The 27301-nt window shown below is 38.5% G+C and overlaps 1 protein-coding gene across 7 annotated transcripts in view; it reads left to right on the top strand.

The window, feature by feature from the left end:
- Positions 1–19385, top strand: part of LOC6565937 (amyloid-beta-like protein) — a 53879-nt gene extending 34494 nt beyond the window's left edge. Inside the window, exons 3-12 of one of the 7 annotated variants that reach the window (XM_001992411.2) lie at positions 65–235; positions 12897–13035; positions 13199–13420; positions 13921–14585; positions 14665–14817; positions 16518–16667; positions 17215–17954; positions 18059–18203; positions 18288–18467; positions 19003–19385. In XM_001992411.2, coding sequence (XP_001992447.1) covers positions 65–235; positions 12897–13035; positions 13199–13420; positions 13921–14585; positions 14665–14817; positions 16518–16667; positions 17215–17954; positions 18059–18203; positions 18288–18467; positions 19003–19110 — 2673 coding nt within the window. In that variant the 3' untranslated portion in view covers positions 19111–19385. Of the gene's footprint in view, positions 1–64; positions 236–12896; positions 13036–13198; positions 13421–13920; positions 14598–14664; positions 14818–16517; positions 16668–17214; positions 17955–18058; positions 18204–18287; positions 18468–19002 lie in introns of all 7 variants that reach the window. The other 6 variants (XM_032738954.1, XM_032738953.1, XM_032738950.1 and 3 more) reach the window with 6 other exon arrangements.
- The last annotated feature ends 7916 nt before the right edge of the window (positions 19386–27301 follow it).

The raw sequence follows: 27301 nt of genomic DNA, 5'->3' as shown, positions 1-27301 counted from the left end.
CGTATATATACATATATAATCATCAAATTAACTTATCCATTTCTCCATTTGTGTTTATTTGCAGGGTGCCTCGCCGCGCTGGGAGCCACAGATAGCCGTGCTCTGCGAAGCCGGACAAATCTATCAGCCGCAATATCTATCTGAGGAGGGTCGCTGGGTAACAGATCTTAGCAAGAAGACAACGGGCGCCACATGTTTGCGTGATAAAATGGATTTGCTTGATTACTGCAAGAAGGTACGTAAGGAGGGGTTTTGCGCTTCAAATTGATATGATTGTGTGCTTGAGGTTTGGGGGTGTGGTATATGTTGTTGCTGTATGTTGATGTATGTTGCTGTGTTGGTATGTGATAGGGGTGTGTTTAAATTGTGTTGCTGATTACATTGAAGCCCCATGAAAATTGCTATTTGCATTCACTATTGCATTTACTTTTCATATGAAAAGTGCACAGAGATTTCGTATACGCCACATGGCCCCATTGCGAAATGGAATTTTATGGCTAGGCTGACGCCAAGTGGCTAACCGCAAGCAACAGCAGTGGCATTGCCTGGCAACCAGATGCAAACATCTTCCACAGCTTTCCACGTGCCACTCAAAATGCAGGCAGCAACATGAAAGGCAATAAATCAAAAGCGGCAACAACAGCAACAACCAGCAAAGTTTCGTGGATGGGGAATGCGGTGGTTGGGGAGCTTGATGTAAAGTAAATGCTTTAGTTGAGTGTGTGTGGCATCAACAATTTAATTTGCGCTGCGCTGAAAGCGTTTACATTGAGACAACATTAAACGACACTTAATTAATTTTCCATTAATTTTTGCTCTTTGCTTTTTGCATTCACTTCTGTTCCACCCGCCACACCCGCCATCCCCGATACCCTTATCCTATCTCCCACCGGTACCCACATTTCCATAACATATGGCAGCTGTATGGGTACTCACACACACACACACACACACTTAAAGCATACGTAGTGTGTGCGCGGAAGCGACGCCATCATAAATTGGCATGCCATTGCCAATGACGACAGCCTTTGGCTTTTTAATTAAATTCCTTTGGCTCACTACTAATGCAGAGATATTGTAAGTGTATGTGTGTGTGTGTGTGTGTGTGTGTGCGTGTGTTTGTGTGATTGTGTGCATCATGGAGCCGGGCTCGAGAACAGTTAACCATTAAAGGAGCCACTGCATCCCGTCGAGCACCAAGCAGCGCACAAAGCTCATGTGCACATTTATCTTCTCTTTTGTTTCTTATACATTTTTGCTTTTATTGTACGAGAGCCAGTGTTAAGTGAAATGTGACAGCAAATGAAATCAAATGAGCAGATAGCAGTCTCAGCAACTATATCAATTTAAATTGAATTCGAATTCATTTATGGCTTATTACCTGGGACTGACAATCTCATTTGGATTCCCAACACATTCTTTGAAACGTACATCTATTTGAAGCTTAGCTCTTAGTTTGTCGATATCTCTCTTTTGATATTGATATAATTATTAATCCTAAAGCCCTGACTAAAAATCCATGTTAAGGTCTAAAGGACAAGCTGCTTAAAGCTATACAAGGCTTTGTATGATCCTAATGAGCCTTGCGGGCTGTCAAAACTGTCGCATTTGATTTCGACACGCAAATTTGTAGCGACCTGCTGCTGTTGCTGTCATTTTACCACAACATAAATCAAATTTAACACACACACACACAGACATACACATAACCACTCAGCCACACTCGCACACTCGCACACCCACACACCAATACACCCACTCACCCACATAAATATACATCGTATATTTTTGGCCTGTGTGGCAAATATTTTATTGGCTGTACATTTGCATTTTATTTTTGCCTGAAAAGCTTTTCAGCCATGCTGCAATTTACGTTGTATGCGAATATTTTTGTATATTTGGAGCGTGTTTTCCTTCATCTCAATGTTTGTCATATTTTATAATTATGTTAATTTATTTATAACGCTTAATTTATGTGGGTATGCTTTTGATGACATCGCCTGACTGTTGCCAACGACCACAGCAAATTGTAATAAAATGCAGTAGTCTAGTAAAAATAATAATGATATCAAACTTGTTGTTGTCGTTGTTGGCAACAGCAGCAATGTCAAAAAATAAGAGTTTCTCTTCTAAGCTGATTTATTTATGCCGAGCATAACAACAACAGTTTGCAAATACGTGAATAGTTACGGATTTTTTTATTACTGCAGTGTTTTGGCAGTTTGGCAGCTTTCAAGAGTAACATTTTTAATTGCTGACTATTCGAGTAAGATAAAATATTTAATATCGGGATCCACAAGAGCTTAAGCGTACTGAAAAGAACACATTCAATATTTTATGTCGAATAAATACACTGTTTGTATTTGTAGTTGCTATAAGAGCAACTGTACCATGTATTCATCATGTGCTTTGCATGTATAAAACAGAAACAAAACAAAACAAAATAAATAAAAACAAAGAAAGAAATATATGTTTTATGTGCGTTCAACTAAAGCTACAGCAACAGGAATCGATGTTTTTGACTACTGTGCAGATTACTAAAGTAGCTGAAAAATACGCATATCAACAAAAGCAACAGCAACAGCAACAGCAATATGCAGAATCGAGTACAAACTGCCAAAGTCCAACCAAAAGCCGTAAACCAAAGCGAAGCAGATCTTTGTTCCTGTTCCCCCTTTGGCATGTTGGTGTTGCTGATGCTTTTGATGTTTCACGTACACGCAGTTTACAGTCTCTTCATTTTGTTTGGATTTGGCTCTCTGGCTATAGCCTCAATAGCCTTGAACTGTGCCGCTAACGAATGTCCAAAGAAAAAAAAGAAGCGTAAAACAAAAGTTAACCAAGCATGATATAGTCGAGAGTGCTCGACGTGAAAATGCCCTCAATGAGAAAATGCTAGTTGAACCAGCTGGATATCATTTTTTTTTATTTATTTATTTTTTTTTTTGAGTACAAACAGAGCCTTATGCATGGTTGGCTTTTCATAGGAATCACATATATGTGTTGTGCTTTAGTGCACTTAAAATTTGTATCGAAATACGAAACCACTTCATGTATTTTTCAACAGAAAATTTCAAATTGATAAAGATAGCAATGAAAAACAATGAAAGAATGCATTTAATCAATATATATAAAAAGAGACAGTCAGCACTTGCTGGCCAATATCACCTGCTGATTTTCAATTGAATTGAATTGAATTGAAATGAAATGCAGGGTATATGAAAAAGATTTATCAAAGCCGAGCCACGGTCGCCATTAATGTCAAGCTGTGTGCAAAAAGCTAAATTGATGTTGCGACGACGTGGCAAGTAAATTGCATGCGGTGTATGTGTGTGTGTGTGTATGTTTGTGTTTGTGTTTGTTAGGTGTGTGCACTTTTTCTTAAACATTTGCTCGCCTTTTTAATTTGGCTATTTTTGTGCACACTCGCTCCACAAGCAAAAAAAAAAAAAGAAAACCCGCACACACTGACGGAGAAAAAGTTACGCTCACTTAATTTCCGTACACACAAAGCACACACACACACACAAGCAGGAGTCCATCATGGCGCATTCACTTGCCACACGCTTAACTCCATTGCATTCGTATATGTCTTGGTCAAAATATATCAAGCCGCACAAAAGTATGCTACACATTTTGTTTATGTTATATTTTTAACAGTCGTTCAGAAATGTTAATGACTGCCGCAAAAAGAAATTAATTAAAAGTATAAAACATGTTAGCCCTTGTAGTTGTTGCTGCTGTTGTTGCTGCTGTTGCTGTTGCTGTTGCTGGTCGCACTAAAATGTTGGACTGCATGCTCCTTTTTGGGGTTTTGCAGCCAAATGTATTCAATTATGTATGTGCATTTTAAAATGTTTCACTTATTTTCTCTTTAGATTTATTTTTGGAATGTTCTATTTTGGTTTTAATTTCTCTTTGTTTGCAATACAAATGAAAATTAATTAATTTGCATCTACTTTTACGCATCGTGAAAGGACATGTGAATACATATCCCATGCCACTGAGCAGGACTGAATTTGGCGGCTGGAGGCGTTAATTGCTTGGCAGGAATGGTGTCCGGCGACCAAAATAAAAAAAAATGCTTACTGGTTTGCAACTGTTTGAACAGGCACAGTTACTTGATATCCTTGTTGTTGGTTTAATTTGTATTCTTCGGATTTAGTAATGAGTTTAATTACATATTCGAGGGGCTGCGGCTGCTGTTGTCGTTGTACTTATTTGCATGGAACAAGCATTGATTTCTGGATATTTTGTAAACATTTTCTACAAATGCGGTGTCCTGTCCTGTCCTGTTCTGTCTGGTACCGAATGTCCTACACGCAATGATAAAATATTTATTTTAATTTGCATTAAATAATTACGAACATTGGCAATTTCTCTTATCGCATTTAATTTATTCAAAAGTATAAAATCCAATTCATTGCACATTTTCTTAATGCAAATTTTATTATTTTCCCCCAGGTAATTTCTTGCATACGATTTTATACTCAAATAACTTAACTTGACTTTTTACGGCTAATGTATTCGATTGCTGAAAATGAGTAAGCCATAAATATATTTTCATTAAAACTGACATTCATTTATTTACAGTCAATTTTACTATAAATGTGAAAATGTGTTTTAAATGTCTTGGACTTGCTTAATCGTATGAAAAAATCACTTTCATCGTTGATTTCACTTCTGATTTAATTGAACAGCATAAATTTAAATGAAAATTAAAGCGACTCTCTTTGTTTTTCAACATTTTCCATTAAATTGCCTGATTCATTTCGGTTGATATACAGCTCTAATGCTATATGATGTCGATTGACCAAGGCTTCACTGGTTTGTCATCTATATTGATTTCACTCACTATTTCAATTACTGTGTTTTTAAGATATTGTACAAATTTAAATATGAATTTAATACACATGTGCAAATGTCTGCCCTCTCTCCTTGTGTGTAAGAAAAATGACTTACTCAGCGCCTGGAAAACTTTACAGATATTGAAGGAAATCGACATTACTGTTTAGGCAAAGTTGCTTGTTAATGACCCATAGATAAAAAACAGTGATTGAAAAGAGATACGGCTGGTGTGGTTCAGTGTATTCAATTACAATGTCTTCCTAATTAACGACATGACTGCGGTCGCCTGTCCCTCGCCTCAATGATACTCAGTTAATGAGATTTTGTGGCAAATGAGCTTACAAATGTGGGGCGGAGGTGGCTCCATTTTCCATTTCCATAGCGACTGATTGTCCATAGTTTGATTGTCCAGCTAACTGACTCGTTTTGGCCATCCTGCGCATTCGACCGACTTACTGCCTCTTACAGCTGAGTCAGTTTAATGCAGCTAATTGAATTTAGATGCGATTTATGTTACTGAATGCAATTAAGTCCTTTTAATGGCATACATATGTACAAAAACAGACAAACACGAAGCACAGAAACACAGAGATTCAAGTAAATTGTTGATTCGTATCATTTAGTATATTCTTTGGATTTTTGGCTTCATGGTTATTGCCAGCAAAACTTGCACGCCAACAGACAAAGTCTCTGCGAACTGAAATCAAATTTACGATATGCCTGTTAATGCTCATTGCCAAGCTGATTTCATTACAAAATCGGATCCATTAAATGTTTAACTGGATAGTGTCATGGTAACAAGAAACTTACCGCTTCAGTTCCCTGCTTATCCGGCTATGGCTCAAGGCCAAGCAGATCGTGGAATTTGGAAGTAATCTCTCTAGTAATAAAAGAGCTGCATAATTGCCCCAAATTGCATAAGTGCAGCGGCAGCCATCGCAACATCTTATCCAACACCGAATATTCAAGATGTCAATCAAATTACAATTGGGCTAATTAACAGCCGCTGAGTTGAGTGGTTGACAGGTCGCCAATTTAAATTAAGACTGCCTTTTTTTTAAGATATATTTCTACAGTAAAGTAATCTATGTGCCACATTGCAGTTGACAACGTATACCTAATATTTCAAAGTAATCAATTCGATGAGTTTCAATAAATATGCCTAAAAAGTGATATTGATTTTAGCTTTCAGCTGTTAACTCAATTACATTGTTTGCTGTTAATGAGTTAAACACAATAAATACAACTAACTCAATAACTACTCACCTGGACTTGTCTGGATAAACAATTTATAATTGCTTAATGACTTAGTGTTTGGTTAATTGCATGGTTGAGTGCTATTCCATTTGATACGCTAATTATGCCTGCATTCGAATGTTAATCAATAAAAGCAGAGTCAGCACCATGGTTTGGGATACCAGTCTACATAGACAAGTGCAACACGTACACACACACATCCATTGATATTGATATTGATATTTATATTGGCTTAAGCCACTTGTACTTAACACTTGACTCAGACTACGACCTATTTGTTGGAGAGCACATAACTATCTCCACTCGGTGTAAAAGGACTCGGCTAATGTACCAATTTCGTGTTGTTGCTGCTTTTCTTGCGGTTTGTATATCAATGTTTATGAAATGTTTATAATTAAATGCCGCATGGTCATTGAAATTCAGTGAACAGGCAAAAGTAGTTAAGTCAGCAGCCAACGAGCCATTCAAAGCTAAATATAGTCGGTTTAAATAGTTAAGTAGGTTGATCGATGGATACAGACACAACTATATACATACATACGACCAGTAGCCTCAACTAGCAAGAAAGGTCCTGAAATGTTTGCAAAATACCAAAGTGTAAAGCATTATGAGTACTCTCTTACCCCTCCACAAAGTAGGGGGACTGTTGCTGCTGCAGCTCTCTGAAGAGGGCGGGTCAATTGTGCAGCAGCCCAGTCCTAATTCAATTGTTTGTAACGCTGCCGCTGGGCATTTAGGACTAAATGCTGGCTAACACATAATACCCATTAGAGGTGATGTATTGCAGGCAATACATGCATACACACGCACACACACACACACACACGCACTTCTATATGGTGTGTGGCAGAGTGTGGAGAGACTGGTCGTATAAATTGCGTTTTTATGGTATGTTATCTGCATTTTGCAACTGGCTTATTACAGCCAAAAACAGTTAGCATTTCAACACCTAAAATCAAAGTTGTCCGAATTTAACTGATGATTCTGCAAAATACCGAAAAAGTGAAATGGAAGTTGCAAAAAACATTGAGTGAAAATATTCTGTGTTATTTATATTTGTCCATGGCTATGCATGCCGCATTTAGTTATGTGTGTACCTATTTAACTATGCCTGCTTAATTATACTTGGCTCACAGTTTGTGATTGATAAATACTTAGCAAATCTAGATGAAAATGCTGACAAAGTAGATTTTTTATATAGATTAATGGGCGTTGTCATACCTTCTTTTTTTCCGTTTTTTTTTGGCATGCCACATGACGTACTTATGTACATTGTCAGAGAAGTGACTGATAAAAAGTGAGACTAAATGCGGTGCCTGACCAACTGCGCATGTTTAATTGAGCTTTAAACAACGCTCACTCGCAGATACCACAGAAAAAAAAACAAAAAACAAAAACAAAAACCAAAAAACCAAAAAACAAGCAGATAGAATGAGAAAGGGAAGCCAACTTATAATGTGTTTGCTTAGCCCATTTGACGGAAATGACTTTGTGACACAAAAGTTTGAGCCACGCAAGTCCCAACAAAGCCACAACAGCAGCAAACAACAAATGGAACAAGCAACCCAACATATATAACCTTTACACCCGTATTGTTTTTAATGTGGGTGTAGGTGTGTGTGTGTTTGTGTATGTGTGTGTCTAAATGAGACGTATGAGAGCATAGGAGAAATTATTTTTACAATTTCAATGCCAACGCGTTGAGGCCTAAACACGCGCAAAGGCCGAGTGGCTCTGCCTCTGCCCCTGCCACTGCCACTGCCTCTGTCTGTGGCCCGATGCGCAGTGGGGCAGTTAGAGAACAGTGGGTGGATGGATGGGCGTGCAGCGGTCACTAGGTGGCCACAGGGCTTTTGTGGGTGGACTTACTGTTGGCATGAGTAGCCATAGCCGTAGCTGTAGCTGTAGCCGTTGCCGTTGCCGTAACCACAACTGTAACTGGAACTAACCAACGTCAGCGTTGACTTAACTAAAAATATTTATGCTACGCCTGTTCAACTTGCGCCAATCCGAGCTGTATGAGGCATGAGGCACGAGGCATGGGATTGGGAGTGGCTTTAGCGGTAAAACTTAAATTACAACAAGCTCAGCGGAGTGTGCAAACAAATGCCGTTGGGGTCGGGCCACACACACACACACCCCCAGCGGACTTTAAGCCAAGTTCGCGAGCTCTAAAAAAAAAAACACAAAAAAAATAATAATAAATAAAAATGGAAATGAAAATGAAAAAGGAAAATGCTAATAGAAAGTTGGCACAAAGTTATTTGGCAGAGCACGCACAATGTATGTGCGCCCAGCAAGCAGCTAAGAAAGTAGCAGGAGCCGATGAGGCATGGGAGGATCGGTGCGATGTGGCCTCGCGTCAATGCCACATTAAAAAATCATTTTCAATAACGTGCACGGCTGCAGCAGTTCACACACCACACACACCCACACACACTCGCACACACACACAGAAACGCAGTGAACGAACGCAAACAGAAGTCGATTGGTTGCATTTAGGTGGCATTTCCAAGCACTTGGGGCGTGCCCCGATTGCATTCGGAATCACTACCCAGCAGAGCACAAGCTGCAGCTGTCAGCTGCTGGCTCTGAAATTGTTGAAATGAAGGCGTGGCCAATTTGCGCCATACTCGATGCAATCATTTTTGACAACAAATTGAATGTGTGTCGAAGTTGCTAAAAGCCAAACGCCAGTCCAGCAAAATGCCATCACGAAGCGCAAGAAAACTAATAACAAGCAGCAACGAGCCAAATTGAAAACAGTTTTATTGAAGAGTTCAGCTTTACATTGATTTTGTGAAACTACAAAATTTGCTTTTACAATCCGATTTTGTGTACTGAAATTATATATTACTATTATGCAATTTGCCAAAAACTATTGATTGATGTACAAAAGTACATTAACAGATTGTGAGAATAGATCGGATGATTATTGTGAAACAGACTTACTTTAAATTTGGTTGTATTTGACTTGGCAAATACTATATTATGAAAAGTGCATTTCAAATGTTTAAAATGCGTCGAATACACATCCGCATGTGCCCCACACACTCGCATCGGTATGAGCTTAACTTGCCACACTTTTAACGATGCCACCCATCAAATAATACAATCAACAAAACGTGGCCTTCAGCGCAGTTGTTGTTGTTAATGTTGCTGTTGTTGCTGATAAGGCTGACAACAAAGGCAACCGTTTTGTGTTCAATATGTAAGATGGCATCTTGTTGTTAATGTTTTGTTTATTGTTATTCTTGTATTGAAGCTTGTCTAATTGCATTCCTCAAGGATAAGCGCATGTACAGCTAACAATAGAAAAACACTCGCGTCCTGTTCGCATTTATATATATATGTGTGTGTGTGTGTGTGTGTGTTTCTGTGTTACAATAGCAAAAATGTCAAGTTTAATTGTTTGTCTGTCATTAGCGCGCACACACACACACACAGCCACACACTCATGGGAGCCGCGCTTGTGTTATTTGTTTTCTTTTTTTTTGTTGCTAATTTTATACAATTAAATTTGCTTTTCATTTTAGCCACACATGCATGTGTGCTTACGTGTGTGTGCTTACGTGTGTGTGTGTGTGTGTGTGCCAGCGTTTAAACAAAAGAATCAAATTCTGTTACAATAAGTTGCGCTGCGTGTGTATTTGTGGCAAGCTCTCTCGAGCGAAGCTTTTAAACAGCCTCGCGCTCGGTTGAATATGTTTTGATTAAGCCAAGTAGAACGAACACATTTTAGTCAGGCCAAGCCGCACCGAGCCAAGCCGCATAGGCCGAGACGAGATGAGCCGCATGGGGCTGCCACTGGGTCGGGCTGGATCGGGTCGGGTTTGGGGTCGGTTTCGTGCTTGGCGCCGTTGGTTTGCTGTACTCAGGGCACCCAAGAGCCCAGCCAGTGCCCATAGCTTGCTATCTCACTTGCACTCCTTCTCTCTCTCCCTCTCTTGCTCTGTCTCACTCTGTGACTCTCTCCTTCTTTTATTTCTCTTTCTCTTTCGAACGCTGGTGTGTGAAAGTGTTTCTGTATGTGTTTTGTAAGTGTGCTTATGCTATATGTGTGTGTGTGTGTATGTGTGTGTGTGTGTGAGGCAGGCACGTTTATATACTCCAGCGACCAAACAAATGGCGGACTTACAGTCACTCACAGGCAACAACAACAACAACAACAACAGCAACAGCAACAACAACTGCCGGTCAGGCAGAGTCTGTCTCTGCGTTTGACGTCGGCGTCGTCGTCGTCGTCATCACAGCTGCGGCTGCGACTGCTGCTGTTGCTGCTGCTGCTGCTGCTGCTGTTGCTGTTGCTGCTGATGATGTGCGTTTTTTACATTTTCCTCGAAATGGCAACTAAGTGGCCAGAAAATGGAAAGGGGTACTCTCTCTCTCTATCTCTCTCTCTCACACACTTTCACTCTCTCTCTCTCTCTGTCTCTGTCTCGCTATCTCTCTATCTTTATCATATATCAAGACGCACGCACGCACGCCTTTGCAGCGCACAGTGGGGCCAGCAATTAAGCAGTTGAGCTGCTACACTTGATTATCCTGATTGCGCAATTATTTTATTTAATTTCGCAGCTTTTATGGCATTCTGGTGCTGTTTCAACAACTTATTTAAAACTTTACCTTTTATCTGTAATTGTGCATGGATTTGAGCAAATATATTGCTATTGATTTTCATTTAATATTTATAACACTCTAAATAGGCTGTTAAATAAAATATCTTAATGGCCAATTTGGAACGGAAAGTATTAGGAATAATAGCATTATTCAAACAGTTTTTTTTTTTTTTTATAAACAGCAAATATATAGAATACAAAATAACAAATCAAATTAAAAAGTAAGCTAATAAAAAAAAAAAATTACACATAAATAAATAATTTTTAGCAAATTTCAAATTGATATTTGTTTCGATAAAATCAACTGATTTGCTAAACACATTTAAAGTGTGTATAAATATTTAATTCAAGTGGTTGCCACTGTGCCATTGTGTGAGTGATTATGCTCTACATTGACACATACATATATCTATATATATATATGTGTGTGTGTGTGTCGAATCATGGCCTATGCGTGAGGCCTTGCCGAGTCTGGTTTTATTTAGCAGCGGGTGCCTTTGGGGTTTCGGTTTTCAGTTTGACTTGACATGCATCAGCATCATTATTTTGTGCTTTTAATGTTTTATTTAGCCCGGTTGCCAACAGCTATACGGCAATACATCTCACACACACACTCACACATACAAAAAACGGACTGCGAGCCCAACTGGACGTGCGGCAAGGATTGGTTGGGGGAAAGGCAGCGAACTTACTGTCTGGCCGTATGGTTAAGCCTACGTGCCGTTTGCACTCATTGTGTGCCTGTGTGTGTGTGTGTGTGTGTGTGTGTGTGTGCATGTATATATATATATATATATATGCATTGGTGCTTGTGTGCTATTTGCAACGAAACACTCAAACAACATTTAAAAAGGCCTCATTTTCATGAGTCGTTGGTGTATATATATATAAATATGTTTATATATATATATATATATGTATATATATGTATGTGTGTGTGTGTGTGTGTGTGGCACTCGGCACATAATTGTTTGAAACAAATGTAGTGCACACACACTTAAGTACTCATCCTTATGCGTGTGAGTGTGGCACGTGGCTGTGTGCGATATTTTATTAGGCCATTCAGTTGGTCAGTCATTTAGCCAGTCAATCAAACCGAGCGGCCAATTAAAGTTTTACTGCTCGCTGGCCAAAAGAAAAACGCATCAAATGCTTGGCTAAGCAATGGCTGAGACAATGAAACTGGAGCTTATAAATATCTAATGATTAAGCCCTTTACCCTCTTCAAATCCAATAGATGCCATTTAATAGACACACACAGACCCACACGCGCACCATGAATATTTATAGATGAGCTTGCCACTAAACGATTACGGATGTGGATATGGATATCGATGCGGATGCGGATGCGGATGCGGATATAGATAAAGAAACTGATACCCGCATATGGTTACAGGAAAGGAAGAAAAATAAAAAGGAAAAATAGGCACGCAGAACGATGCATACTAATCAGAACATTTGCGGCTTATTCAAGTGTAAAATGTCAAGCTGCTCTCTTTAGTTCTTTGGGTGCTAAATGTGCACATTACGTATACGGCAAGTGGTGCGCTTTGTGGCAGCCAGCTTCAACAATGCAGTGCAGCGAACATATTTCAAAACTTGTATGCGCCCACTCACAGGCACTTGTGTGTGTGTGTGTGTGTGTGTGTGTGTTTGACGATTGCTCCAATTCTGAGTGTGTGTTTGACTATGTGTGTGTGTGTGTGTGCGTATGTGTGGTTGTGGGGTGTATGCAGCAGTCAGGTGTCAAAATCGAAGCCAAGGCTTTTTGCTTGCACTCAATTTGCATGCCTTCACGCACACTCGCACCCACAACAAGCAGTTGCCACTTGAAGCAACTCAGTGTTGTCGATGATGATTATTTTGTTGTTGCTGTTGCTGTTGCTGTTGCTGTTCCTGTTACTGTTGCTGTTACTGTTGTTGTTGGATATGCCCCGAAAATAGTACAAACCCCAATTCAAACATAGATTTGACAACTTTCTCTTAGCAATTCCCATTACGAACTATCAGTTATTTAGTCTGATTGGGTTGTCTTCTGGGAATGCTTTTAGTACAAAAGATATTTGTGGGATTTTTGTTGCCACAAAAATGTATAATAATAAGTTGGGCTATTAAAATATGCTATCAATACGACAAATACTAACTGAATGTTATCACTTATTATTGTTGCAGGCCTACCCAAATCGAGACATAACGAACATTGTGGAATCATCGCACTATCAGAAGATTGGCGGTTGGTGTCGTCAGGGTGCTCTAAATGCGGCCAAGTGCAAGGGAGCCCATCGCTGGATCAAGCCATTCCGTTGCCTGGGTAAGTGACAATTGAATTGGGCGATATTTTGGTTTGTTTGTTTGTTTGTTTGTTTGCTTGCTTATTTGCTTGTTTGAGCTGTGACCAATGTGAACCATCTGCTTGTTATTACCAATGCTGCACACACAAACTGACTGACAATCGGCAACTCGTTTGGCTTCAGAAGGACCATTCCAATCGGACGCGCTGCTGGTGCCCGAGGGCTGCCTCTTCGACCACATACACAATGCGTCCCGTTGCTGGCCGTTCGTCAGATGGAATCAGACTGGTGCCGCCGCTTGCCAGGAGCGTGGCATGCAAATGCGCAGCTTTGCCATGCTGCTGCCCTGCGGCATCTCACTCTTCTCTGGCGTCGAATTCGTATGCTGCCCCAAGCACTTCAAGAGTGAGTATATGCTTCCCTCTCCCTCCTCTCTCTCTCTCTCTCTTTCTCTCTATCTATTTACCAAGTGACAATTTGTATTCGCATGCAATCGCATTCAGTTGTGGTATTTATCCAATACTAATCCCATAATTCAGATCAATTAAATCCCAATATTATTTACATTTACCACAACTACAAACTTATTTAAATGTATATCGGTTTTGAAATTAAACAAACAATTTGATTAGTATTTGCTTATTTTGCATAAAAGAAAAACCATTCAAATTGGCATTTATATTATTGATTTAATATTTATTTATTTTATTTTAATTAAGTACTCGCGAAACTTTAAAGTGCACTTTCTCAAAATATAGACTTAACTTACTATTCAATCTCTCGCAAAACACAATTCAATCAGCATCAGCCACCTAACCGCAATCCCAAATTGAACCTAATCTATTTTCATTGTGTCGACAAAATTACTGACTTATTGTCACATTGGTCTTGCTTGCCACTTGCAGCCGATGAGATACGTGTAAAGAAGACCGATATTCCGGTGATGCCACCAGCGCAGCTAAACAGCGCCAACGAGGAGCTGAGCTCGAATGATGATGATGACAGCAATGATTCCAACTACTCAAAGGATGCCAATGACGATGAGCTCGACGATGAGGATGATCTGATGGCCGATGATGAGGAGGACGAAATGGTGGCCGATGAGGCAGCCGCTGTGGGTGCCACTGGTGCTGCGGCCAGCGATGCCAACAGTAGCGGCATGGACGACATCAATGCCGAGTACGAGAGTGGTGAGGACAGCGACAACTACGAGGAGGATGGCGCCGGTTCGGACAGTGATGTGGCCGGCATTGCCGATGCCTGGGATCCCAATGGCAGCTCCAGCGGTGCCAAGCCCCCAACCGCAATCAAATCGCCCGTCATATCCATGTTCTCATCCCCGGCAAGCCTAACCGAGCAGGTTGGCAGCAAACCGATTGCATTCAAACCCGAAGTTTCCACTGGCACCCCACAACTATCGGCAGCTGCTGCTGCTGCTGCTGCCGCCGCTGCTGCAACTGCTGCAGCAAATGCAGGCGTAGCAGTGGGCGCACCACCATCGACGGCACAACCCACCTCGGATCCGTACTTCACGCATTTCGATCCGCACTACGAGCACCAGAGCTACAAAGTAAGTCAGAAAGTAAGTGTTTACGTTGAGGGCGCAGGTTTATTTATCAAACAAAAAACAAAACGTATTCTAAACAAAGGAAGCCCAACAGCGCCTTGAGGAATCGCATCGCGAGAAGGTCACACGTGTGATGAAGGACTGGTCTGATCTGGAGGAGAAGTACCAGGACATGCGTCTCGCCGATCCAAAGGCAGCCCAGAGTTTCAAGCAGCGCATGACGGCACGTTTCCAGGTTTGTCCTCCACATACCCACACACCCACACCCAACCCATCCACACCTATCCAAAGCGAACCAAAACCAAAACCAAAACCAAGCCCAACTCAATCCAACCCCAACCAGCCCCTATCAAAGTTGTATTATCTGTCTTATTGTTGGCTATCTCTATCTCTCTATCTATCTATCTCTGTCTCTGTCTCTGTCTAACTATCTCACGCACCAAATCACTATAACTAAAAAAAAAAACTAATAATAAACCTCTTATGCACAACTTATATATTGAAATACTTACACATATGTACCTACTTAGGTGTGTGTGTGTGCGTGTGTGTCTGTCTGCGTCTCAGTATTTTGCAAGGGGTGTGGGGTTGGGGGGAAGCAGTTGAGCAACGAGCAACGAGCCCAACTGTGACCCCCTCCCACTCCCCCACCCACTTAAGTAGCTTATATACTTAGCGAAAATTATAATTATTTCTATTTCTATTTATGTTTTTCTATTTCCATCAATATCATTATCATTAGTGTCGTCTTTTCATTTGGCTAAGTTCAAAGCACATTATCAATGCACCTGTAGCTCTCTACTTGAAGATTGTAGTGAATGTATATACATATATATATATATATGTATATGTATATATATACATATATTTGTGTCTGTCTCTGTATGTGTAAACGTAGTTGTGATTTTTTTCTCTTTGTGTATCCATGTATGGCAAATGGGAGCGAAAGAGGCATCAGATTGTAATCATAATAATTATAATAATAATAATAATAATATTATTAAATAATAATAACAATAACAAGCATATTGATTTATGAATCGTACTCGCTATAACGAAAGCAAAACTCAACACTCATTAACCAAGTACAGCAAAAACAAGCAGAAATTAGAAACAAACTCAGTTATTATAGTTCAAAGTGCTTTCGTAGTTCAACTGATTGGCTTTATAATACTACTCGTATATCCCTTTAGTTTTCGACGTATCTTCATTTCTGTCCAACAATCAACTAACGTTAACCAAACCAATACCAAACCAAACCCAAACTAACAAACCAACAAACTCAAAATCAACACATGAATAACTCCCACAACACACACACACACACACACACACTCTATGTGCTCCGCTTTAATATCGATGAATGAATAGCCTATAAAAAACACAATTTTATTATATATTTATATATGTATATATATACTCATGCCTCATCTTAAGACCTAAACTCCAACTCAGTCCCAGCTCTCTGATTTGAATGGATATAGATACACAGCTGATATTTGTCATTCGCAACGCTCCACATGATCTTCGTATCATTCTATTCATTGTAAATTCACAAAATCGATCATATGTTACTGCTACTACTACTCACAGCACTGTGAACTGTCCCCGATCCCTTGTACATGACGCTCTCGTTCAATTACACACACTACTCGTATATAAATACACATTCACATACACCAGACACCAGACACTTTACTTAACTAACGACAACTGCAAGTTATAGCCATGAAATTTCACAATTTAGCCAAACGTAACTGTACTTAATAATCAAAAAAAAAAAAACAACAACAAAAAAAACTCAATTGCAATCGAATTCGAAATCGATCTTACTATCGATAGATCAAACAAACGAAAGTATCAAATTCCAACTTCATGCTGATAATCTTTCTCTCTTGGTGTGCAATACGTCTTTAAATGGGAATGTAATTTTAGACTTCTGTTCAGGCACTCGAGGAAGAAGGCAACGCCGAGAAGCACCAACTGGCGGCCATGCACCAGCAGCGCGTCCTCGCCCACATCAACCAGCGCAAGCGTGAGGCCATGACCTGCTACACCCAGGCCCTAACGGAGCAGCCACCGAATGTGAGTAACCAAATCCGACTAAGCAGCCAATTGGCCAAGTGACCAACCGACTAAGTAACCAACCGACTAAGTGACCAATTGACAAAGCGACCAATAGACCAAGCAACCAAGTACCAATGAACCAATTGACTGACCCAATCATTTGCCATGTCCAAGCCCAAAGTTCTTGACTGTTGTCGCTGATCCAGTGCTTATAGCAACAGCTCTCCGTTTTTCCTAATTTCCTGTTTCCATGATTATGATTATGAATGGATGAATTGTGAATGTTAAGTTACAAAGATAATGAATTGAAAGCAAATAAAAAGTCGACTATATATGGTATATACTGGTACTGGACTGTGCAAATCAAGAAGAAGCCATTTCGTCTAGAGCAACACTGTGCTGTGATTGAAAAAGGACTTGGCTATATACAAACTGGTCACTGATTCCAGCGACTGCCCCTAACACAAATCAACACAAACGTATGCGTCTCCCTCGAAAGTCTCGCTTTTCATGTTCAACTGCCATTCTTGAGTGTTATATTGATATTGATTGGGATCAATTGCAGGCACATCATGTGGAGAAGTGTCTGCAGAAGCTGCTGCGTGCACTGCACAAGGATCGGGCACATGCCCTGGCCCACTATCGCCATCTGCTGAATTCGGGAGGACCGGGTGGTCTCGAGGCGGCCGCATCAGAGCGACCACGCACGCTGGAGCGTCTAATTGATATCGATCGTGCTGTTAACCAATCGATGACCATGCTCAAGCGCTACCCGGAATTGTCTGCCAAGATTGCACAGCTGATGAACGATTACATTTTGGCGTTGCGCAGCAAGGATGACATACCCGGCTCCTCGCTGGGCATGAGCGAGGAAGCAGAGGCTGGCATCCTGGACAAGTATCGCATTGAGATTGAGCGCAAGGTGGCCGAAAAGGAGCGTCTCCGTCTCGCCGAGAAGCAGCGCAAGGAACAACGCGCCGCTGAGCGCGAGAAACTGCGCGAGGAGAAGCTGCGCATGGAGGCAAAGAAGGTCGATGACATGCTCAAGTCGCAGGCGGCCGAGCAACAACAGCAGCAGCAGCAGCAGCAACAGCAGCAATCCCAGCAGCAGCAGGCCCAGCAACAACAGCAGCAGCAGCAACAGTTGCTGGACAAGAGCAAGGACCTAAAGGGTGCTAGTGGCGTCAACGGCAACGGCAATGGCAATGGCAACGGTGAACTGGTAACTGTGCCCAATCTCCGACTCGACACAACAAAGAGCGAGAAGGAGCTAGTTGATGCCGAGTATGCCGATGCCACGGTCAGGTTAGTCACATGATAACCTCAACTTGGCTACAGATCTAACAGCTCTCTCTTTCTTCCTCTCTCTCTCTCTCTCTCCCTGTTTATTTATCTCGCTGCGTTCTCAGCACCAAAGTGCAGACCGTGCTGCCAACGGTAGATGATGATGCTGTGCAGCGTGCGGTGGAGGATGTGGCCGCCGCAGTTGCCCATCAGGAGGCTGAGCCGCAGGTGCAGCACTTCATGACCCATGATCTGGGCCACCGTGAATCGGTATTTAAGCTGCGTCGTCCACGTCTCATGCCGCATCTGGCTAAAGTCCATTCTCTCTCTCTCTCTCTCTCGTTCTCATTGCAGAGCTTCTCGCTGCGTCGCGAATTTGCGCATGCGCACGCGGCCAAGGAGGGGCGCAACGTTTACTTCACTCTCTCGTTCGCTGGTATCGCCCTAATGGCAGCCGTTTTTGTGGGCGTGGCCGTTGCCAAGTGGCGAACATCGCGCTCGCCGCACGCGCAGGGCTTCATTGAAGTGGATCAGGTACAACTCAAAATCGCACACAGCAAAACAAAGAGAGATTTTAGGATGCATGTTTAAGACCATGTTTAAATTGTCACACACGAATCATAGTAAAGTGAGAAGTATTCTTTGTTGAGGTTACAACTTATGGAGTTATAAAGAAATTCGTTGTTTGTTTGCGTTCTTTTGAGGTTAATTGTTGGATATAGAATTAATGTGATCGCGATTGATTGAAATAACAAATTATGTGCTAGAAGCGAGTAGTTTGATGGATGAGTTAATCACATGGCCAGTGTAGCATTATAATTAGGCAAATCATTAAATCATCACACAACGAGTAAAGTTTTATAAGAAATATATTCTTGGTCAAAGAGCAACTTAAAAGAAACACCAGTTTAACACAGCTGTGACTGGCATTTATAGGATAAATTCATATTTCTATCGGAATCAGACTGTCCAGTCCAAATAAATATATTTCTATATCTCTCTTCTGTCGTTTCACCATTCTCATTGGGCTACATACTTAATAATGAAATGTATCTTTTATACCCAACAGAATATGACCACACATCAACCCATCGTACAAGAGGAGAAAATTGTTCCCAATATGCAAATAAATGGGTACGAGAATCCTACCTACAAATATTTCGAAGTGAAAGAGTAAATAACTAAGAGCAACACGAGAATAATAAGAACATGAAAACAAGAACAACAAATGCATGCACCTAAACAAAGGCAACAACAATCAGTAAAAAGCATGGCACGTCAATAAAACAAATAATAATGAGAAAAGTAAATGAAATTAATATAAACAAAACTAAAAACAAAATGATTTTTTTTCGTCAAAAGGAGCGCAGTTCCGCAACGTACGTGAAATGTAATGCATCTATATATTAAATTAAACAAAGAAAAAAAAACAAAAAACGGCAAGAATATACCGCAAGCAATTAAATTTAAGTATTTAAATGTTTAACAAAATGCAATAAAACATTAACAAAAACAAACATCTCTCTCTAGTTCTCTCTTTTTCTCACACTCTGAACGTAAGAAAAATGAAAAATGCTTCAATGAAATGTAAAAGTATCAAGAAACCGTGCAAAACATATATAAACCAAAGCAAAAATGGGGAATGCCCTTCATTTGTAACACACACACACACACACATACACATACATTCATACATACATATACACACACACACACACACACATGCACATACAATAAGTGAGAAAGAAATTTTTGCTAAAAATGAAATTTAAGAGAAACTAAAAGTCAGAATTATACAGAATTATATGATTTCATACTGCGTTGTTCTTGTTTAGAAAAGTATTAAGAAGCTAAAAAGCGGCTAAACATTAAAAGGCAAACAATTTAAATGTAATAACAATTCTATTCAATTTAATGCAAAATGCAAAATGCAAAACACCCAAAACACACACATACAGCGCAACATGCAGCATTCAAAATATTATGCAACATTTGAGCAGCAGCAAATAAAATAAACAAATATATATATATATATATATGCATATATATACATATATATATATATATATATATATATGCATATATATATATATTCCTAGTCAATAAATTGTCAACACACACTCACAACGCACACACACAAGCCAACACGGACACATACACAAGCCAACACAAATGCATTAAAAGCGTTGCATACTTTGCAGCGCAGATGAAAACTATCCAATTATTGAGCAAGGCAAATAATATAAACAAAATGCTCTGCACGCAGTAGTTGCTAAAAATTTAAATGCATTAAGCAAAAAAACGTAAGCAAATACGTAAGCAAACAGTTAAGCACACATACACATACACATACGACACACAAACACACACTAACAGAAAAGAGCGACACAGACACATGTGAACCTAAGAGCTACCTACGCGTACTAATCTCTATATAAACATAAATGTATAAATGTATATATATATATATGTATATATATATATATATATATATATATATATATATATATATATATATTTATATAAATGTATATGTATACATTGATTATATATGCATATATAAATATACGTATATATGTATATATACATATATATATATGTATATAGATATATGTATGCATTTAAACATATATATATATATACATATATATACAGCTATATATGGCAAGGAAACGCAAAACCAAACAAATTATGTATACATATATATATATATATACATATATATATACAATATATACAATATATTTAAAGAAAAAGCATAAGCAAAATATAAAATGAATAACGCAAAAACGCAAACGCAAAAATGTCCATAAATGTATTTATGTATCTATACACAACACCCAAAACAAAAAAAAAAGCAAATGATTAAAAATAATGAAACTCGGCTAGTAAGGCAACTAAATAAAATTAGCAAACAGCAACCTAAGCAACAAATGCAAAACAAAAAACAAAACAAAACAAATGCAATGCAATGCTAATTGCTAAAGCTCTTTTAGAACATTTTCTCAAGATTTTTGTAACTGGTTTCTGTTCGATCCAACACTTAACGCAGTCACAAGCCAGCTGACACACACACACACACACACACACACACATACACATTCATACAACCATATTCACACACACACACACACATACACGCCCTGTGAGTATGCAGCATGTGTTGTATTTGTTCATATCAAATGATTTTGTCAAATTAGACAAATCATTGAACTGAAATTATTTAGCCAAGTATTTGCACAGTGAACAACTACTCAGTCAATAATATAAGAGTGAATACTGGTATGAGTACACTCACGCTACATTCAGGGTTCGCCCAAGTTGTTCTTCACTTTGTTCTTCAAGTCGGTTGCACAACGCCATCAAAACAATTACGGGCAATTTAAGTAAATATGGAGAAAAGCTGCATACGACAGACGGACAGATGGACAGATTGACTGAATCAAAGCAATTGACGGTGGAACAGACAGTCAGACAGACAGATACAGATACAGATAAACCGATTGAAATGGCTAGTTTAATTTTTCAGCTCAATTGCTTGGCAAACATTGGACAAGTGTATGCCAAATGCTTGATTCGAAGCGATCTGTTATTTAATAGAAAGACACACATATAGACACACACACACACAAACACACTCATATACACTAATATATGGACAGTTACATATACTCATACAGACAGACACAACCCGATCCAATTTATATAAATGTAATTTGTAGTACATTTTTTTTGCTAGAAACCAAAGTTTGTAAATTTATTTGTATACCTATACGAATAAATAAATATATATATATATATACTTATATATATTTGTGAATGAATATGAAATATATATATATATATATATATAGCGAAAAAAATGGGAAAAGCAGATGAAAGGCAACAGATTTAAATGGGCATACATAACATATAAACTAGCACTTGATGTTGATATTCAAGTTGATTCAATAGATTCAATTCTATTTTCGTATATTGGATTTGTCTTCGCTCCTGTCGTGTTTTAGTTGCATTCTCAGGCCTCTACCACCCCAAAGATATTGCTGTGACACACATATGTATTTCATAACCTCTCAAACTAACTGCGCAAACTTTAACAAATGCTTTAAGGCATATAGTAAAGCTTTCCTAGGCTCCAAGCAAACCAAAATAATCACTAAACAAGAATTTTTTTTATTATTTATTGTTTTTTTTTTGTTTTTTGTTTTTTTTTTTCGCTATACGTAAACATATACGATATATCATATTCAATCCCCCCAAAAGCGAAGGCATCGAACTGACAGTAAATGTCACACGAAGTCGAAAAATATGGATGCTGCACTGGTACACTCACTCAAACTCACACTAATACACACACACACACACATATTCACACACATACGCGCACATACACATATACACATGGCATTAGAGTATTAAAACAACAACAAATATATATTTCAAAACACACCACACAAAAGTAAATAAAAAATCTATCTAGTCAAAGCTTGAATATTTTTTAATTTATTCATTATTATATAAAAATGACAAAATATATACATATATATATATATATATAAATTAAAAAAAAAAATGAAAAAAAAATTGATATTTACACTTAGTGAAGCAAAATGATTAAGAGAAGAGAAAAATGAAAGCAAAAAATGCAAATGTGTAAGAAATAAACCCCGTCCTGCGTAAATAAAATTAAACATAAATATCATAAAAGAAAAATTTACACAAAATTTAAATGCAAACTTTAACAAATTGCAAAAAAATAAAATCAAAAAAAAAAATGGAAAAAAAATGAACAACACACAAATATAAGAAAACGTGTAATAAGTCGCATGTGTTTTTGTCGTAGTCTCATCATAAAGTAAAACAAGAAACAAACGTTTAATTCTTTTTGTCAACTATGATTTTTGCATAGGTTCGAAATGAAAACGTAAACAATTTAAATATTAAATGTACTCAAGACAATTGTAATTGCAACAATAATTGTACGCTATATATATTATTATTAAAGTGGAAAATGTAAACATTGAGCCATGCAGCTGAGAAATGTAATTGCGATTTTGAATTTGGAATTTCAAAGAATGCACTTTTCAAAACACGACGCGAAATTAATGGATGCAAACATTTTGAAGTGCTGAAAGCGAATGAAAAATTGCAAAATTGCAAAATTGCAAAATGGGAAAGAAAACACAAAAGCCATGACAAATTATGCATAACAAATGTAAAATGTTTCACAAAAAAAAAAAACAACAAAAAACCAAAATGCAAAAACCAAACATAAAACGTAAGCGAACAAAACCAAATAAAAAAAAAAAAACTAAATGGCAAACAAAACAATTTTCATTGTATAATCATATAATTTAATTTAAAATTTTTGTGTTCTTTTCGAAATATTTTGCATAAATAAAATAAAATAACAGAAAAACAAAAATTTCATATGCGTGACTCATATCTGTCCCACATCTGTCGCACTGCCACACTTTCTCAATATCTCTCTCAATTTCTATCTCTAATTCAATCTCCATATCACTCTGTCTCCCTCCAACTCTCTCACTCCCTCTCTCTCTCTGCAGTTCACACTACTTCAAGCACTCCATGTATCCCTTTACTCTCCATATTGTACAGCTGTTACAATGTCTGTTGCTCAACAGATTAAATTGATTTATTTAATGAACACTTTTATATTTCCTCCATAAATCATATTCAATTCTGATAATTACCACTACAGAAAGCGAACTTTTTGTTTTGAATAAAACCGTGGCAGCTTTAATTGCTGAGACTTGTGGTTACTCACTCGATTATTTGCTTGAAAACCACTTTGATAAAGTGTCGCCCAGTGAAGTAATTAGACGGCAACCTTATAAATCAAAATCATTTTGCAATCGTTTTCTTGATTATGCGATAGACTCATCGCTTCCATATCAATTACCCAATTTTGAACTTGCACATTTATTTATTTCGTCAACAAGATTCACGATTCACTTTAAGAAACATACAATAATGGATTTCTAGTACATATATCTTCTATCATATTTTGAAAGCCAGCTGAGCTATGATGATGAAAAAATCTATTACATAAATCGATTCTAGATTAGATTACCAATTCAAGAGTGGAGTTTAAAAAAAATTAAGCCAAGTATACTTATGATATGAATATAGCAATATATATATACATTAATTTGGCTATAACGTCATTTTGTGAGTCCGTTGCAAATGCATATATATGCAATCAATGAAATATTTGTGGCTTAGAGTTATTTCTAATCAACTTCGCTCATTTGTAATTGCCGCTTCAATAATCATTTGGTGTTGGGTTATCTTTGTGAGACTTTGCACTTGGAATGTAGCTGGCTGGACAATTGGAATTGGAATGTTTCAAGTGGCCCTCGAACGTACTTGAGCGTCCTTCAAAGGTGTCCGGCACTGCCCGGGCAGACCACAAGGCAATACTGAAATTGGCGTAACTACTATCTGGCTAGAGCGGAAGGGATTACAAGGAAGAGGGAGAAGGAGAGCAAGTGTGAGTGAGATATAGAAAGAGAGGGAGAGAGAGATAGAGTTGGAAATGGAGGTGGCTGTGTGCTGTCCACTTAATAATTTGATTTGTATGTCGCAGTGCTTACGTTTATTATGATGTGTGCTCATTATGAGTTTCAGCTTTGAGTGCACGAACAAGCCTTTACAATAAATCACTTGAAAGTGTATGGGTATACGTGAAATCAATGTAAAGCACTTCAATCTATCAAGTGTCCAAAGCATGAAAATTGACGTACATTTTGATATATGAGTCAAACGACAAACGGAGTCAAACGCAGCAACCATTGGGTGTTTAGATGGTTGGGTAGTTGTTTGGCCCGCCTACTACAGGTAAACACACAATTGATCGATGTCTAGCAACAATGTGGAACACGGCATAGCCACAGATAAAAATCACGCCTTCGAGTTGAAAGTGCAGCGTGATAATTGATTTATTTGTATACAATTGCAAAAGGGTATTCTCCACCAAATCGCCACATTTGTAACATACTGATGCATGCAACATGCTGATTTCCTGGTCAAGACATGCACACACATTTTGAAAGCTTTCGCACGAGCTTTCACATGTACACAAAGTGAACTTTGTTTTGCGTTCGCATGCTATGATGGTAATAATAATGTAGAGCTTTAATAGTTGTCGATGTGTGTGTGGCCGGCATATGTTAGGCATGTGGTTTTAGTAAATCTCCTCCGATTGACACGAAGTTTGCTGTCAAACTTATATCTGAATCTTATCTTATTAGCGATGTGTTTCACTTTCTTCGGCATGTTCACTACTTTCGCAGTAAACTGATGCAGCTGGCTACTATTGTCTTATTATTAGACTGTTTATATTAATATATCCTTGTTTCTTTAAATTATTGCAATATTATCTATTTTGCATCGGATATACCATTATCAGATGGAAAATCGATATAGGGGCTAATCGTGGCATAGAACTGGTATCGATTTAATTAATAAATAAATGTATATATTTTTCTTAACTTAAAAAGTTGAAGTTAATTCAATTCAGAGTTGAACATCGGCGTCAGATCGGAAGAATTCGAGTATCAACAGCTGAAATAACACTTTGATTTTCATTTGGCAGCACTAGCAGGGAATCTGTTAGTCAAGCAAACTCGATTTATTATTAATTCTTTTTTTCTTTTGCTGATTGGTTAGTCTACAAACTTTCCAAAGTGCATTTCGTGTTCGAAGTGGCCACCGTCGTCTACATGACAACTAACAAATAATGCACTTACAGAATGTACACACAATGTACTAACACAAAAAGAAACAGAAACAGAAACAGAAACTGATACAGGTACTATGGTATACAGATAGTAGATAGTAGTTCTGGCAGAACAACTTTGAAATGCACTTGAAGTTCTGCTCAAAATTATTGAACACTGAGCGGGCTGAGCTGATAAGCCGCACAAAGCGAATCGAACTCCAACAACCAAACTTTTGCATATTACAACATATTTCTATTTGTATTTGTATATGCGAAACCGAAGTCAACTCGAGTTGCCGAGGGGTCATTCATTCATTTGTAATGCGAACTAGCAATTTGAAAAGAAGCTAGAAGCTGGCCAAGAGCGTAAGAAGGGGCCAGCCATAGGCAGTTTGGCGATAAGTGGCCAAAGTATTGAATTGGCATCAGATGAGGGCAAAGGCAGCAACAATACTCAATACAATGCTGGTTGCAGTGCGACAGGGATGGCAAGAGTGAGCACTCTTTGGGGAAGGCAGTTGCCTGCTTTTGGGGGCCGAACAATCTACATATTTATGTAGACATCTGTATGTACATATATCTTTGTGTGTGTGTGTGTGTGTGTGTGTGTGTGTGTGTGTGTGCAGTAGGCGATAACAAGCAGAGATTGTGTTTATATTGCTGCAGCGCTAACTGAATATGAAATATGAAAACAGGGCTACCGTTGAGTTGGGCCCGATAAGCTGCACCACAAACCGAACTGCAGTGGAGACGAGGCATAACTAACTTAGTTGTTGGTTTCAGTGGAGCTAAATCATAATCAACTGCTGATCGTCAGCACATACATATCAAAATACATTTAATGCCCACCGACATGACAGCAACAACAGAGAGGCAAACAACTGCGACTACCACATGGCACCTCATTGCTGCTAACTGTGTTCCAGTAAAGTCCGGGGCCCATATGTAGGTTGTTTCAGCTTGTATGGAGCACTATCACAGCGACCGTATCACAACTGATATCGCGACGAGTCGTGTACAAATAAAGTTGTTGTAAGTGTGACACTGTAGTAGAGCAGCAGCAGCAGCAGCAGCAACCCTTCAGCAGTGGCAATTGCAGTCCGGTACGGACTACGGCCGTCGGCCTGCCGGGAATTTTAGTTGCATATATATATATATATATATATACGACTCGGGCATCGCGAGTTCTTGTTTGTCAATAAACATATGCGCCACATAATCGTCATCATAATAATATTGTTTGGCATTATTATTATTTTATTTTTTTTTTTTCATTGGGGAAAATCTGACCGTGTACAGGCAACGGGGAGGGCTACTGACGGATTGATTTTACGCTTACAGTGGTATATGTAGCCATACAAAAAGATTAAATATAAGATAGTATATACACTCAGAAAATCGCCCTGCTAACTGGAAAAATGTTCTGAATGTTTTTTAATTTATATTTCTTCATAACAGAAAATGTTTCTATAAAGTAGTAATATAAACAACTATTTTTAGAAAAACCCTGACATAAAAATACAACATATTCTTTCTGAATAATAAGGTGAGTTAACTTTTTTCTATGTGTAAATCTGTATAGTAATAAAAACAAATAGCAGACCAACTGCAATCAAAAATATTT

Source organism: Drosophila grimshawi, unplaced genomic scaffold (genome assembly GCF_018153295.1).
Source record: "Drosophila grimshawi isolate 15287-2541.00 unplaced genomic scaffold, ASM1815329v1 contig_848, whole genome shotgun sequence".
NCBI classification, from domain to species: Eukaryota; Metazoa; Arthropoda; class Insecta; order Diptera; family Drosophilidae; genus Drosophila; species Drosophila grimshawi.
Note: the sequence above shows the minus strand (reverse complement) of the source record. Positions and strands in the feature narration are given on the sequence as shown.